The sequence below is a fragment of the Siniperca chuatsi genome, linkage group LG3, assembly GCF_020085105.1.
Source record: "Siniperca chuatsi isolate FFG_IHB_CAS linkage group LG3, ASM2008510v1, whole genome shotgun sequence".
NCBI lineage: Eukaryota > Metazoa > Chordata > Actinopteri > Centrarchiformes > Sinipercidae > Siniperca > Siniperca chuatsi.
This window is the reverse complement of record NC_058044.1, coordinates 29,777,206-29,793,646: the sequence shown is the minus strand read 5'-3', so window position 1 is coordinate 29,793,646 and position 16,441 is coordinate 29,777,206. Positions and strand designations below refer to the sequence as shown.

General features: G+C 38.6%; 2 protein-coding genes across 4 annotated transcripts in view; both read left to right on the top strand.

Annotated features, from left to right (window-relative positions):
* The first annotated feature begins 5,988 nt into the window (after nt 1-5,988).
* LOC122873709 (small integral membrane protein 26-like) lies at nt 5,989-7,639 on the top strand. The gene is made up of 2 exons (XM_044190788.1): nt 5,989-6,336; nt 7,175-7,639. The coding sequence occupies exons 1-2, from the start codon at nt 6,213-6,215 to the stop codon at nt 7,348-7,350; spliced, it is 300 nt and encodes a 99-aa protein (XP_044046723.1). The 5' UTR covers nt 5,989-6,212; the 3' UTR covers nt 7,351-7,639.
* A 1,184-nt stretch (nt 7,640-8,823) lies between these two features.
* Nucleotides 8,824-16,441, top strand: part of dtd1 (D-aminoacyl-tRNA deacylase 1) — an 18,905-nt gene continuing 11,287 nt past the window's right edge. For all 3 annotated transcript variants that reach the window (XR_006377498.1, XM_044190786.1, XM_044190787.1), the window contains exons 1-4: nt 8,824-8,977; nt 9,419-9,509; nt 10,597-10,832; nt 11,548-11,645. Coding sequence is in view for 2 of the 3 variants with exons in the window: in XM_044190786.1 (XP_044046721.1) it covers nt 8,935-8,977; nt 9,419-9,509; nt 10,597-10,832; nt 11,548-11,645 (468 nt within the window). In the remaining variant the exon portion in view is untranslated. The remainder of the gene's footprint in view (nt 8,978-9,418; nt 9,510-10,596; nt 10,833-11,547; nt 11,646-16,441) is intronic.

Sequence of the window (16,441 nt, the reverse complement as noted above, 5' to 3'; positions counted from 1 at the left end):
TTAGCTTTGTCTGACTCATAGCTTCAGTCGACAAGTTCCAACAAAGTGGAAGGGGCCGTTAGTTCAGGCTCACTGTTTAGACAGTACAGGAAAAATAGCCCTGGGCTCAGTGAATGAAAGAGTAAAAGACTGGCAGAAAGAGTAAAGTAAAAGTGATTGAACAATGTGTTGCACTACTGTATTACTAATTATGTTTGTTTCTATAATAACATGCTTGTTTAACGTGCGAAGACTAGGTGAACATGCTTTGTGAGTCATACATTTTAAAGGAGCGTGACCTTGAATCTCAGAGGCCTGAACTGTGCTGAATATTATTGGAAAGCAAAAGTGAAATAGTTTCTTTTGAAGCATGGACAAAACAACGGCGCATTTTCTTCTACCTGTTTTTACAAAAGGTGAAGCAAGCGCTGTCACTTGTGAGGATCGTGATTCAGCAGCAGATTCCTCAGTGTCTCTAAATGTCTTTTTGGTTTTTGTAATAGGCAACAGACCTGAGCAAACTCCTCGTCAAGACAAATTGATAGTCAGATTCACAAATCCATTTCATAAAGAAGGGTGAATTGTGAGTATAAATTATATACAAATACTGCTTCTTTATAAAAGACACAAGCGTCCTTTGCAAAAGGACAAAGTTGTTATGTTGGGAATTTGATGACTTTGTTTATGTGCTTTGAGCTTTACAGTGGCAATGAGGCCTGACTCGCACACTGAGCCTGGCACCACACTCCCACCTGGTTTATATTCTTTCTCACTGGAGCTGAGAAATGCATCACAGGTACACGACTTCAAGAAAAAAAAAGTCAAAATCCTCTTATATTGAGAAGGAGCAGCGAAAACAAAACAGAGGAGATTAAAAACAGACTAGAAAAACACTCACCTGTTGGAAACAATTCAACAAAAACGCAGTTGAGATGAGTTTCCATCATTTCACTGCTGACTAGGAGTTACATGTGGCTTTTATACTACCGGCCTGGAAAACATTTAAGCTACTCTTACAGCAAATAAGATAACATTGACAGTAAAGCCAGACACTTATGCCAGGATACGAAACTTCTACTGTTATGTGATATGTCAGATGTGTTACCAGTACAGCTCAGGAGTTCAGTCAACCTAGTTAGTTAAAAATCTGTGTCGCAGCCTTGCTAATCAAAACAGCCACAGCAATGGCTAACGTTCCAGCCATAGCCATAATCACACTAAACTACAGCACAACCTGTCATAATAATTAGCAAAAAATTGGCTGCAATGATAAACTTGTGGCAGATTTTCATTTTATATACTTTATACTTTCAACCGCCATCTCATCACAACATTGAGTAACGCTAATGTTACCAGTTTACAAGCATGTCATTCTAAACCTGCTGGCTAACAGACTAGCTAACGTTAACTACAGTAATAAAATGAATACCACCACAGTTCTAGCTAACTTACATTCAGTTAACATAATACATTTATCATTAGGTTGACCAAAACTTTTACCTAATACGTTACTAAGTTTTTTTCAGCAGCGCTTAACCTGCGCCCATCCTCACAGCCGGGTAGCCTACAGCCAGCCATATGCTAGTGGTCACAGCCAGTGCTATGGCTACAGTTGGAGCTTGGCCCTGCTGCTCCACTATGTTCACCGGCTAGTTGCTAACTTTGTCTGCTGTTTGGTGCTGGGCAGGTAGCATACAATCAGTTTATTAGAGCTTTTTGTTTTTTTGCTGAAATGAACTTAATGAGAGCGGTGAACCAAAACAGTAAAATTGCGGGCGTAAAACCAAAACCATGAGCCCAAAGATGTTTTATCCATTTGAACCACTGTTAGGGCAGCTTTAACCTCTTGTAGCTAGATTGGTGTTCATATGTTGGTTAAATTCACATTTTAGGAGAGCACTAACAAATTTAATTCTTACACCTTCATTCATCAATCATTAGCAACAGTGTTGATATGCGGATTTGACTGACATAAATCTATAGGGCCCATAGGCTACATATTGTATGTTGGTATACATGGATTCTGGAGCCTGGATTATCATGCAAATGTCCCTCAACATATTAAAATCTGTAACCTTTAAGAAATTAAGCTCAAGGCGAGATTTTATTTTACGTTAGATTTATATATTTATATATGGTGTGATCGAAAGACAAAAAAACAGAGGTCAGAAACAAGAAGACTTTAACATAGACATCTTAAACAATATAAAACTCAATCTAGAAGTATTTCCGATCCTGTGATGGCTATGTGACCTTTTGGTATAATTACATCTGTTGCTTGAAGTCTGAAACCATCTTGAATGAATTCTTTAGTGACACGGACGCTACTAATATGACGTGTTTGAAATGTCTGTTGATTTAACAGCAATCAAATAACAACATGGTATGATGTTTTTTCTTCTCTCTTATGTCAACTTTCCTGTGTTTTCCACTCATTCATTTGACTTTCAACTTTCAACTGGCAAGGTAGAGGCTTTGTTTTGGTCTTGGCCAGGCTAAAATAGTTAAGATGCCATTGTAAAACCCCTGATGGGAAGTATTTGAGTTTTCAGCCTTCCAGCCAGTCGTCCATCCTCAGACTGCTTCAAAAATGCATAGTTCAGGGAGAAATGAATGAGTGGCATGTAAAACCCCCACACCTAAGGGCGAAACACTATTAGTCAGGTATGTTTTAGTGGCGGCAAGTGTGGATCTTCACCTACATGCTTCAGGGCCTCCAGGAGATAAAAAATAATAGCTCCAAGTTCCAAATAAAACCTAGCCTGGGTAAATATATAGATATCTTTAAAAGAAACTGTGAACATATGAAAGGTTTTCAGAAACTGATGAACAATTAAATACACTTCTAGAAAAAATGTTGTGGTGAAAATGTTGGCATGGATACGTATATATGTATATATATATAACATTTCTCAACCTCCTGCACCTAACACATGCCAGTCTCTAAATATTGTGGAAGTGAACTTTTTCTTATGGTGCCATCTACAACCAGCAGCATCACCACCAGTCAAAACAAAGGATACAAAACATTGCTCCAGGCATTTTAACATCCCACCTGTAAACACAAAGCCCTTTTTAAATGTAAGAAGATAATAAAATCATTTGGACACCATTTAATAATGTTGACAACTTCATCAAAAGTCTAAACTTTTAGTGCTTAGTGCCAACAGTATCCTAGTGAAAGTCACACAAACAGCCACACATTTTTGTATGAATCATAATCTTCGCCCTCTTGTACAGGCAACCAGCCAGCCACGGGTGTTTCATAGCATCTCTGCAGCTGAAACACATTTTGTATGAAATTTTTTAGAGACGATTGTGAGTGACTCACTGTTAGCAACCCTCCCACACAAGTGGCTGGTGTGTCATATTCCCCAGGTCGCACAGATGTCCCAAAAATGACCTTTTCCAGAACTGTTTTTAAGGATAGGTCTGGTGATATTCTGAATTGTTCTTATTGTCAACGAATCCCATGAAAAGACCAAAAACCAATGATTCATTCATCTTACTAACAAGTACTGTGTGTGTAACCAAAGCCTGATATATCTTATTTCTCTGTCGTCCTCTGTGCCACAGAGCTCCATTGTTGTCCAAAAACTGTTAAAAACACATAAATGAGCCACACTGTTACACTGGGTGACGGCACGTTCCTTCATTACCATGAACACACACTGTAGTTTATTTGGAGTGAGTCCCAAGAAGGTACCGAATACACCAGGCCAGCACTGAGGTTTAGGAAGAGCTTCTCGCTTCAGGCCACTAGGATCCTACATGAGGTCACGGCCTAAGAAAAGTCTGTAAAACATGTTTTACACGGTCATTTCATCCAGAGTTTCCTTTATGGCAGCCTTAAAGCAGTTTATAATAATAATAATAAAAAACGTTATTTGTATAGCACCTTTCATACAAGAAAAGCAGCTCAAAGTGCTTTACAACAAAGAAAATACATGCACCGAGTGCTTCACATAAAAAACGATAGAACGAACATGAAAACAGGGATAGAAGTAAAGTAAAGTAGAATACATAAAATGCATAAAATCTAGTAAAATACAGCATTTTAAAAGAAGTGCAGCAGTGCATAAATGCGAAGCAAAGAGCAAAAAGAGTTTCGTGCCTGTATCAGGAAAGTCATATCTAGTTAAAGGCTAACGTGAAAAATAACTTTTTAGCTTTCTTTTAAAAATATTTAGCGAGCTAGCTTCCCTGATATCTACAAGTAGTGTGTTCCACAGCTTTGGGGCATAATTGACAAAGGCTGCATCCCCAATTTTCTTTTGGCTGTTTCTGGGAACCTCCAGTAAACCAGCAGCAGATGATCGCAGTGTTCTTGAAGGCAAGTAATTAACAAGAGAGTTAGCAATGTAGGACCATGAAGAGTGTTGTATTTAAACTTTTGTATATTCTTTATTTCTCTTTGCCTAATAGGCAGATTTATTGGCACTGAGCGAAAAAAAAAGGTATTTGCATGTAAAAAAAACACTAAGTGTACTTTTACATTATAAAATGTTAACTGCACTGTGGGTCCCCACATTCCCAGAAAAAATACTAACATTGAAGACATGGCTAGGATTGTCCCGAGCAAAAATATGAGATTTTAATGTTTTTGGTTTTCAAGTCAAGTAAGTCAAACCTCACTTAAGTCCAAGTCTAAAGCTCTCCCCTTTGCTGTACAAATCAAATCCATCATTTGTGTTGGTATGGTACGAGAGGACAGTCTGCTGTCTGCTACAATTTCCAATAAATCACAAGTCACAGAGATCCATACATGTTGCAGTTCAGAGGTGAAAAGTGCATGCAGTATTTCAGAGTAGCTACAAGGCGTGTCAGGTTGACCTTCATCTCACGTACTGTGAGCACTAGGCTAATAAATCAGAGCCATAACTGTGGTGTGACTCATATCTAATACATGATGGGCAGGTGCTCCAGCAACGTCAAGGGACTCTCTTCAGCTCCTTTCCCCTTCACACATATCTTTAATTTAATTGCATTTTAAAAAATGGATTTAATTTATTTGCATTTAACAGAGCAGAACATACATACATCATACAAACAAAACTGGGATATAACTAGTGAGTATCAAAAAAATAAAATCAATAACAAACATAATTGTTTGCATATATGTATTTACAAAAGTACTATAGTATTTTTTTTTTTTTTTTTTTACACATTTCTTGTTTTTCACAAATCTAATCGTGGTGCCATATTCAAATACTTCTTGGCAAGTATCTGTAGATGGATTTGGAGTCAGTCCATGTTTTTTAATACATGTGGAATTTCCCCATTAACCCACTCACAGATCTTTACATGCAAAGTAAGTCAATAGTCAACATGATTATGTTTATTATTATTAATGGAATCACACGACCAGGTCGTGGATGAACATAATGCAAATGGTGGATTCCAAGGATGTAAGTTCTGTGGTGCCACCACAAAAATATCAGCGGACTCATTTATCGCTAGCTATAGACATGACAGCACTTAATAATAATGTTGCTTGGCATGTCAGATGCAGTCTTTACACATATTAAGCACAGGGGGGAAACTCTTTCTGATCTTGTCAGTCTATGTAAGAAAATGTATTCTCTTAAAATGGGAGTCGTACTTGAACACTTTTGACATTGTTGTCACATTCAAAAAAAATGTTGTTGTTTTTTAAATGTGGTACCTTCTATGTTTTTGTATACACACATATATGTATTATCAGCAGTATGTGCTCCTGTGGGCGCAAGTATGTGTGGGTGTATACTGTATATTCACCCACACCCTCTAACACGAATCAACTGTTTTTTAGCGTTGATTTTGGAATGATAACACAAATGTGGCCCTTCGCTCATGTTTCGTGTTTGTTTGTTAAAACGTTTTAAAAGTGTACATGTTACATATAGAATTGGAAAAGTAAAAATGCTTATTTTTCCATTTTTTGACAATGAAAAAACGTTTGTTATTGCGATATTACTGCTATAAACAGACTTGACTACGCCCCGTAAATCTTCTTCTTCTTCTTTTTCTTTTTCTTCTTCTTCTTCTGTTGAGTTTTATGGTGGTTGGCGTCCCTAATTGCGCATTACCGCCACCTACTGGATTTTAACAGCTTCACAGTTTAAACTAGCCCCGTAAGTCTATCAGTTGTACTTCCGGGTTGACTGTCATGGCGGCGCCCTGAATGGCTACAGATATCCCAACACTTTGCATCAATAGACAAACAAACCCGTTTAACAGAGCAGACCGCGGCCATGAAGTTCAAAGATCTGGTGAGGTGGAACACAAGAGTGTCCGCAGTGTATGCTGTTGGCATCTGGACCATGATAGGTTCATACGCGTTCTTCAAATACACGGGTCGTTATGAGGACAAGCCCGGTGAGTGAGACTAAAGTCACTGTGGTGTGCACTGTGAACAACCAGTGTGACATGCTGAAGTCTACATGGTGTTTATTCTGCTAGTTAGGAGGCGTAATGTCCTTAGTTACTGTAATAAACTGTGTTGGCTAAGTGGGTGTAATATATTTGCTTACTTTTCTTCCTAGTAAAACTTAAAACAGACTTTTAATGGAATCGTATTATACATATTAACCTTTAAATATCTTGTCCGCCGTTCACTGTTTTAAGTAGGCTAGTGCTGATCTCTAATCAAGGTGCAAGTAATTTTGTTATGCATTAACGTTAACCCATATAACTGTCTATATATTTTTTAAAATCTGTGGTGACGCTGTTATCAAATAGTGTTGTGTCCAGTGATGTAAAGTAACTAAATACAGCAATTACTGTACAATTTTTAAAATGACATTCACTTCTAGTTCTATAGTTACTTTGGAGATTACGATTTTATACATTTTTATACAATTATATACATTATTTATACATTATACACTAATATACGGCTACAACATTACAATGATGCGTACATGTTAATGCATCAGTAATAACAGCCCAATGATATAATGGCTGATTAATAATAATAATAAGCACCAACAGGGAGCTTTCTGTTTAATGAGAGCTTTTACTCTGGATACCTAAAGTAGATTTAGCTGATAATACATCTGCACTTTTACATAAGTAAAAGTTTGAATGCAGGACTTTTAATTGTAATGGAACATTTTTTACATTGTGAACACTAATATAAAAGCAGTTTACCTTTTATTTGATATCAGTAGTAAGTGATAACTAAATCATTTCTTATTATGCCTCTCCACCTTAGTGAAAAAAGAAGAAGCGGTGCAAGAGCCAAAAGATCCAAATGAAGTTGTCTACCAGACTGCTCACACCAAAACGGTCATCACCTACAAGAAGGACTTTGTCCCGTACAGCACGAGGATCTACAATTTCATCAAATCCTTCAGTAGTGAACCTGGGAGTGGAGACAGTGGAAAGTAGCTGCATCTGTGTAAAGGACAATGGACATTAAGATTTGCTCATGAGGACTTTGAATGATGCACTATGAAGTTGTGTTTTTGTGCGAGAACATTATTATGGTTTGTGAAGGAAATTCCAGTGTGGTATCACCTGCCCAGGTCGGAGGGAGCTGCCATTGTGTTTGGACGCTAATGGACAAAAAAAAAAACAATATTGAGTAATATTCCTGTCAGCTTCATCCACACTACTGTCCACAATACAAAGTTGCCACAGCCACTATGATGTTTAAATAAACTCTTGTTTAAACATACAGATTTCCTCTGACTCTGTGAGCATAGCAGGTATCGTACCATAATACTGTGGCCAGCAGGTTCTCTGGTTAACATGGAACCGTTCAGTACTGCTGCTACTACTACATGCTGTTTGGAAGAGCAATATAGAGATCTTGTCATTATCCTGAGTGAGGACTGAGACAGCAATCTTGAAACAAGCGCTACCTTTGTGAAAGTGTTGACACTGCACCAGAGAGGGGGGTGTTTCAATTCTGTGGACATGTTTGGTGCTCCAGTGTGTGGTGTTGGATCAGATTAAATTATAGGGTGTTTCTAGTATTTTATTTTTTTTTTTTTTGCTTCTCCAGCCACAGTATCTCAGTAGACTTTTTCACAGCAGACATTTTGACTTGTCACAGTAGGAAAACCACAGGTGTTACTAATAACATTAGCCATGGATGCATTCTATTCAAGTGGAAGTGGAATTCATCCGTCATTAATTTGATTATTTACACAGCAGCTTTTCCTACTGTGACATATCAAAATGTCTTCCAAAAGGTCTATGAGGTAGAAAACATAGTAGAAGCACCTTTTTTAAATATAATGCTGTCAAACACCACCACAAAGTGCAGCTTCAAAATGTACAACAGAATTTAATCTACATAAAAACAACGAATAAATCTCAATATAAGTAAGCTAGTATTTATTACTTGGCTATTGTATTACATTTTTTGATTTTCTGATCACCCAGTGTGCTTTATTGTAATATTGTTGGTGTTCATATTATGAAATCAAATTTTTATGGCATTATTGCTGGAATACATAGTATTACATAGTGCATGTAATTTACAAACATTCACAATTAGGGGTTGCTGTTACAACCACTACCTTAGTATTCAGAGTCAGTATTCAGATCGTTTACTTAAGTAAGTAAAGAAATACGACACTGTAAAAATACTCCATTACAAGTGAAAGTCATGCCTTCAAAATTTTACACAAGTAAATGTACATAAGTATTATGAGAAAAAATTGACTTAAAAGTACAATAATTTCAATATTTCCCTCTAAAATCTAGTGGAGTATAAGGTAGCATGACGTTAAAATACCCAGGTAAAATACCTCAGAATTGTACAGTAATTAAAGTAAATATACTTAGTTACTTTCCACTTCTGTACAAATCAGAAACTTGCTAAAAAAGAGCCTTTTTATCCCAGCAAACCTCCGGAAGCAGAGAAGATGTACTGCGTGCTTCGGCCGCTAGAGGGCGACACCGTCCCGTCCACGCCGTGAGTCCTCGGAAGTTGAGAGCGTGTTCCCCGATAGAACCAAAACAATGAAAGCTATCGTTCAGAGGGTCACCAAGGCGACTGTGACAGGTAAGAGTCTGTTTTGAACTGAGCGAAGCTGCCATGCTTTGACGCCTTTGATAGTGTCGTTAAACCGAGGCTAATAGCTGTCATTTGTTAACGTCGCTTACCATGCATGTTAGCTAACCTAGCTGGGTTAGCATTAGCACTCCCAGCGAAACGAATGAGGCACCGGAGTCCAGACAGAGCACTGCTGGCTGGGTGTTCAAGCTCGGTGGAAACCAGTAAAGGTTATTTCACCGCGCAAATGACGAACGATGTCGGTGGTTGACAGCTGAATGACAGTCCTGACTGCTGGCTCCTTTCCTCCACACCATAACTTAGACTGTATAAAACAGCTCCACACGCAGTGATGTCATTCATCTGTCACCTGTCAGCCTTGGCTGCTTGTCACTGAATGACCACAGCTCCACCTCACTCACTCATCAACCTTCTCCTGTTTTCCTGCAGTAGGAGAAGAACAGATCAGTTCAATAGGACGAGGACTGTGTGTACTGCTGGGTATATCAGTGGAGGACACCCAGAGGGATGCTGACTACATGTGAGTGTGTGTGTGTGTGTGTGTGTGGGACAGAACCCTGACTGGATTTGAAATCACTGTTTAAACATTTGTGTCAGAAAAATGTGTTTGTGTTATGAGCAGGAATCAGTTAATGAGTTTGGAATCATCGTACAGAAATGCTGAAGATGTGTCAGAGGTAGCTTTGAAACAGTGTCTCCGTTCCATAGTTTGTCCACCAGAGAACACTGATTATAAGTTTGTTTTTCAACTTTAAAATGTCCCATTAAGTACATATTTATAGCACAAATTTAAAGGACCAACGTTAACATCAAAATTGTTTGTTGGGTGTTTATGTGAAAAAATGAATATTGGTCGATATATTGTCATCTGATTTTTTTTTTAAATTCTCAAATATCAGTATGGACCTCAAAAGTCCTGTATTGGTCGGGTTATAGTTTTACCATTAAAGGGCCATAACACCATATACAGTAAGGAGCTTTTGCATGTTTTAAACCATTTACAGATGTTTTACATCCAGGGCCGTAGACACCACTGAGGGCACTAAGGTCTTGTCCTCTGTATTTTTATTTTATTTTTTAATTAATAATTGAATTAATAATGATGCTTCTTTGTTTTGTTTTTGTGAATTTGGGGTCTTTACATTCATACAGTATATATTCTACAAATAAAATGTTACAGAGTTTTAGACCTTCGTGCTGGGAATACAATTTCACAGAAGGTGTAAACAGCAAACAATTGATCGGTTATTGAAATAAATAAGATATGAAAAATCTAAATCATAATAAGAAAATCAGAGAGCTTCATCTTCAAAAAAAAAGGGTGGTTGGACTTGTGTTGGGGGACTCAGTATTTCAGTCTTGGCTTTGGCCCTGTTTACATTATAGCTAACCATTTTGAAAACCACACTGCTATTTTTGACATATTTGAATGTATTTTTGTTTTGTTATTTTGTTCAGCATTAATAGGATATAACAGGCAAAAGGCCAGTGTGGTCCCTTCAAATAAAACCAATAAGTATGCAGCCAATATTGACCAAATTGATCAGAGTGATTGTCACAGATGCAGACAGATCGATTCCTCACCGCTTTTCCTCGTGCGTTTTCAGAGTACGCAAGATCCTGAACCTGCGGCTGTTTGAAGACGAGAACGGCCGAGCGTGGAGCAAAAGTGTCATGGACAGGGACTTTGAGGTGCTGTGTGTGAGCCAGTTCACACTGCAGTGTATACTGAAAGGCAACAAGCCAGACTTCCACTCAGCGATGCCTGCAGAGTTGGCCCAGCCCTTCTACGACAGCATCATGGAGAACATGAGGAGTGCATACAAGCCAGAGCTCATTAAGGGTGGGTGAACCGATGACTGAGCAGTCTTTTATAGTCCTACAGCGGTGTGTTCCTGCTGCTGTTGGATCTTAGAGCTAATAAAACACTAAATTCATGCATTTTGTAAAGTTTGGATGAGTGCCCTGTCCCCCTGCTATTTAACCGCCTGTATTCCCATCTCATTGTATGGCTTTTTTGGGGGCGGGAGGTGACGCTGTGGCGGTGACAGTGGCAGTGAATTGGGTCAGCCCACCTGGGAGCAGGTGCAGAGAACACCTTGTCCCAGCAAGGGAGGCATAAGGCTTCCTAATTACCCCCCACACACACACACACACACCTCCCAGAGAGGAAACATGACGATGCAGCACTTTTCCTCCGCAGCCCATGGTTTCATTGTGCAGATGGTGTCATTAATCTTGCGGACCCAGTGGAAGAAAGGAGAACATTTAAGTTGAAACTTCTGTCCTCCTACAGCACCTTCATCTTTTGTCCCCAATGTCTCACGTTATCCTGCTGTACATCCTTATGAAACATCGACTGCCAATGCCAAACAGATTTCAGCCTATTAATATTTGGGATGCACTGGGCTACTTGGATTTAGTGAACTGTAGGCTAACTGTGGCAGTGATGCTAATAGATGAAACTTGGGTTTATCTAATGTCTTTGATTTATTTCTGATTTCCTCTCGTTCTTTATGGCTTGTAAAATGCGTCTCTCTTTCGTCTTGTGTTTCTAGACGGGAAGTTTGGGGCCTACATGCAGGTCCACATTCAAAACGACGGACCTGTTACCGTTGAACTGACATCACCTGCTGGTCCCACAGACCCCAAACAGGTACATTATTGAGCATGAAGGTTTGGGCAAAGTAGTTTGACAAAAAACATCTCAACCGAAATCATAATTTCTTTACTGGAGCTTTCAACTGTATTCCACAGTCTTACATCAGTGAATGGCATTTTCTCAGTTGCCATGGAGATGGCTCTATTGCCAGATGCAATTAAAAGCTCAGAAAAAAGCTAGTAAATGGATATTAAATTAAGATTGTTTTGCCTAAGATACATTTTTTGCTAAGAGTAACAAGTTATTATACATATTGAAAGCGAATATGTAAAATGAACTTTGGTTCTCATTTACTCTGCCTCTGTGCTACTGAAAAAACCCAAAACGAATTAGCTGCAGCTCTCTACCCAACTTGAATTCATTCCTGAAGTGTAATTCCACTTTTCAAGGACTCATTTTATTTCTCATTTTGAACCACTAGGTGGTGATATTTACTCTTCTGTTTTGTGCAGTCACTCTTGCTTCTCATGTAGAGCACAGTTTTTTTTAAAGGAGTCTAGTGAATTGAGTAGGAAACATGGATTGTCCAAAGACAGAATATTTGAAATTGTGGTTTATTTTCCACTACCACTGACCTCATCTGTGTAATTCGGTGTAATTATACATCAGATTTGAGCCCAACCGAGGCCAGAACCAATATCGATCTTTCATAGTTTATAGAAAACCTATATAAACACATAACACATATACATTTTAAATACGAATTCCTCAAATTTGGTTATTAAAGAGTTCTCCTTGAGATATGTACTAAGCAGGACATTTTACAAAATAAGCCTAATATATAACTTGAAATATAACCGTAAATTTTAAACTGTAAACTTCACTGGAAATGAAATTAGTATCCATACTGTAGCAACTATAAACAACAGTACAAATACATTTAAAAAAATGTATTTAAATTGAGATTTAAAAATAATAATACAATTTTATATATATATATATGCAGCCCACAAAACAATTATGACAACTATGATAAACATTTAATTATGTAGTGTGTGGTGTGGGAAAGTATGTAATGTCAGGTGGCCAGAAACGTGACAAATAAATGCTAATGTTGCACTTTGTCTGCCGGTTGTGTAAATAGGCAGCTGTTTGCTAACATGTTCACCATAACTTTTTAAGGTGACAATTTGTCAATGCTGCGCTTTCAGTTTTGAATGCAGCTTTAAATACATTTTTGGTAGTTGAAAAGTTATGGAGTTTCCTTCATTTAGTTGTATTCTGTTGTTTCTCTCTATGCAGTGCAAGCTACAAGAAAGTTTTCCAACCATTACTTAAGTCAACAAATTGAACTCCAATCAGAATGTATTTTTCAAACATATCTATGGCGTTTCACTGCTGCATTTTGTTACTTATCGACAAATATGTCAATACCGATATAGCTGTGATAAGGTCAAATCTGCCAGTAATTTCTCCCTGGCAGATTTATTGGACAGGCTCTTCATTTAATGAGTGCACATTTTTGACATTCCCTGGATATACTTTGCTGCATTAGATTTGAAAAGAGTGATAAGCTTACTGAGAAGGCGATTGGGTGGAGCGTGTTGTGGTGTTGTAAGCTAAAGGCTTCCTCGCTTGTTTATTTATTCATTCCCTTATCTCCAAGTGTGCATACAGTACTCAATACTGTAGAAGTAATCCTTAGTAGGGGCACATGCTGCCCCTTGGTGTATTTGCCCCCAAGAGCAAGGACTACAAGCTAAACACTGATAAAGGATAATACCTGTGTTTTTTGGAAATTTAGACAAAAAAGAACTTGTCCTTGCCAGGATCGACGTCTGCCATTGCTACCTCTTTCATAGCCTTGTGGAGTGGGACCGATGCACTGTGTTCTCACTCAGTCACCCCCATGGTGAAGCTGAAAGCCCCCCAATTTGCCTGGGTTAGATGTACATCTGTGTGTGTGTGTGTGTGTGTGTGTGTGTGTGTGTGTGCTGTGTGGGCGACAGGGTGTTATGTGTAGGCTTCAAATGATTGGCAGCACGAGCCCACATGCACAGGCTTTGGGGAGCTTGCTGTGGCCACTTCATGCTCACCCTCTGCAGTACCTGTCCCAGTGGGAACCAACCAGGCCTGCTCCCAGCATGCTTCTCCTGTTCTTTGTTCACTTCAGTATACTGTATGCCTCCAGGATTCCTTCTTTTAAATGGACTTTTTTTATTCTGAAACTGTGTACTGACATCAGAAAGGGTTAATATCTTATCGTTTGCAGTGCATACTGTGAGGCAGGTCTGACTGCTAGACGGCTTTGCATGTGCTCTGTTCTTTTGGGGGAAAGGGCATCTGTAGTGTTGAAACGAACAGTCGATTAATTGATGAGTGAATTGATGTCATCCTAGGTTCTGAGAACTTATGATGGACAGGGCAGTATAGAAGCTCAATACTTTTTTAGTACCGAGCAAAATAACCAAGCACTGAAAGTTTGCATTGAATGTCTGGCCTTGTGTAGCCTTGTATATTTGTTCTTTGATCAGAAAGTTCCTGATTCAAGCATAATTTTGCCAGTGTTAGACTATGTTATTGAGGCAAAGTTCTTGTACGACTGGTTGCGTTTTGACGACATTAAACATTCTAAAAGTTTGGCTTCTTTTGCTAAATGAAAAAAAGGGTTGCAGAAATGGGTTTATATTTCTCTAAGAAAGATATGAAAACAAGACTGAGGCTGTGTGAGCCTCTGCTCCGTAGCTCTCCCACAGTCCAACAGCTAGCTAGCTAGTTAGCCTATTTATCGGCATAGTAAACTGCATTATACTCACCAGAGATTCACCTGGCTGCTCAAGCAACAGGAAGAAAGTGGTAAAGTAGTAAAGCCCGCCTCTTGCTTGATTTGATTGGCTGCCTGGGCCAAGTTTGACATAGCGAGAGGAGCACACACCCGTACCACAGGAAAACAATGTTTTTTCTGGTGACGCGTTACTAGTGGCACATCTCTGTGTGATCGCCCCTTAAGGCTACAACCATGCCAGTAGCTCTGTGAGGCTGTACTTAGGCACAGCGATGCTTTGAGCTAAATGCTAACATCAGCATGCTAACATGCTCACTGTGACAATGCTAACATGCTGATGTTTAGCGGGTAATTTTTACCATGTTTACCATCTTAGTTTTGCGTGTTAGTATGTCAATCTTTGCTTATTAGCATTAAAGACAAAGTACAGATGGTAGTTTGCAGGTATTTGGTCATAAAAGTAACGGGCAAATTGAAATTTTTACCTGATGACGGCACTACATTAATTATTGAGGGATCACCAAAACCATTAAAATGTATCCTCTAGGGACCTTGATTATCTGTTGCAAATTTCATGGCAATCCATCCAATAGTTGTTGAGACATTTCACTCAAAACTACAAATGTCAACCTCATGATGGCGCTAGAGGAAAAGTCAGAGGATCTCCAGTACAAGTCAGTAGGGTTCGTCATCTGGGGACCATGAATGTCTATCAGATTTCATGGTAATCCATTAAATAGTTGTTATAGATATTTCAGTCTTGACTAAAGTAGTGGACAGACTGACTTTGCCATCCTTACATCCGTTCTGCTCAGTGTTGTGCATGAATGCGCTAAAAGAACACTGTTCATTGAACACGCTCATGCTTTTGGTGAATGGTGAACTGAACGTATCCATTTGCAACTAATGAACTTAACTCTTGCGGGAGTGAACGTGAGCGCTGTTTACTCCCGCGAGAGTTAACGACTCTCACACGCTGTGTTTTACGGCACCCGGCAGGCCGGTGTTTTGGGTCACAGTTTTTTGAAATGACACAGTGAGCTGAAGCAGCTGATCAGTCTTGGGAAATATCTGCGAGTGAATGATGATCACAAGAAATCATTAACAAAGGGTAAGATGAGCCAACAGCCGCAAAGTTCCTCCACCCAAGTTAAACTCACAGCATTTTGTAAAGGAAAAAAACAGAAGAGATGAACGTGAACTAGTGAATTTTTTGGTACTGTGTACTTAGTTCAAAATTCAAACTTGGGAACTACGAACGTGAACTAGTTCATTATAATCTGTGTGAACTGAACTTTGAGCTAGCTCTTGTGAAGTGTGAACTTGCACAACACTGATGCTGCTAGCATGGTTAAAACGTATTATTCTGGTATCAGTACCACGACTCGGGCATCATATTGGCAATGATATCACCACACCCAGCCATAATAATGGGAATTGTTATCTAGTTTAACAAGTAATTGATTAATAAAAAAAATAAAAAAAAGATTGATAGTTTTATTCAGTGGTTCCCAAACATTCCGTGCCTTTTAGAAGCAAAAAAAATGCAGTTTCATCAACTGGTAACAACATTAGTTTCATTAGTTTCTGTTGTGCCAAAATAAAAATGCAAGTTCTGCTACACTGACAGTGAACTCCAGAGCAAGATAGGCTTCGTCATATTTTAGATTTGACTGAGCTGTTTGCTCGATAACCATCACTGTTGTTTTTCCTTCCCTGTCAAACGTTACACAGCCTTCCTAGCATCAGAGCACTCTTGTTTTGTTATCGTTCCCAAATTAATCAGATTAAAAGGCCTTTTTCACAGTAGACATTTTGAGTTGTCATAGCAGGAAAAGCACAGGTGTAACTAATAACATTAATGATGTGTTCCAGCAATTAATGCACTGCAAAGTAGGAATTAATAATCAGTTTCACCTCTGTTTGACAATTTCTGTTGTAAAAAAGATCTTCACGAAAATGTTTTTTGTGATATCTTTTTTGTTTTTGTAAAATTGAGTAGGCTATGAGTTAATAATAAGTGTGTCCTGTGTATATTGTTTTATGAATAAAAACCAACTATAAT

Excerpts from the sequence above, each read along its gene's own strand:
- LOC122873709 (XM_044190788.1), top strand. The coding sequence starts at position 6,213 with ATGAAGTTCAAAGATCTGGTGAGGTGGAACACAAGAGTGTCCGCAGTG. Across the intron at positions 6,337-7,174 it reads TCGTTATGAGGACAAGCCCG|TGAAAAAAGAAGAAGCGGTG; the intron begins GTGAGTGAGACT and ends TCTCCACCTTAG.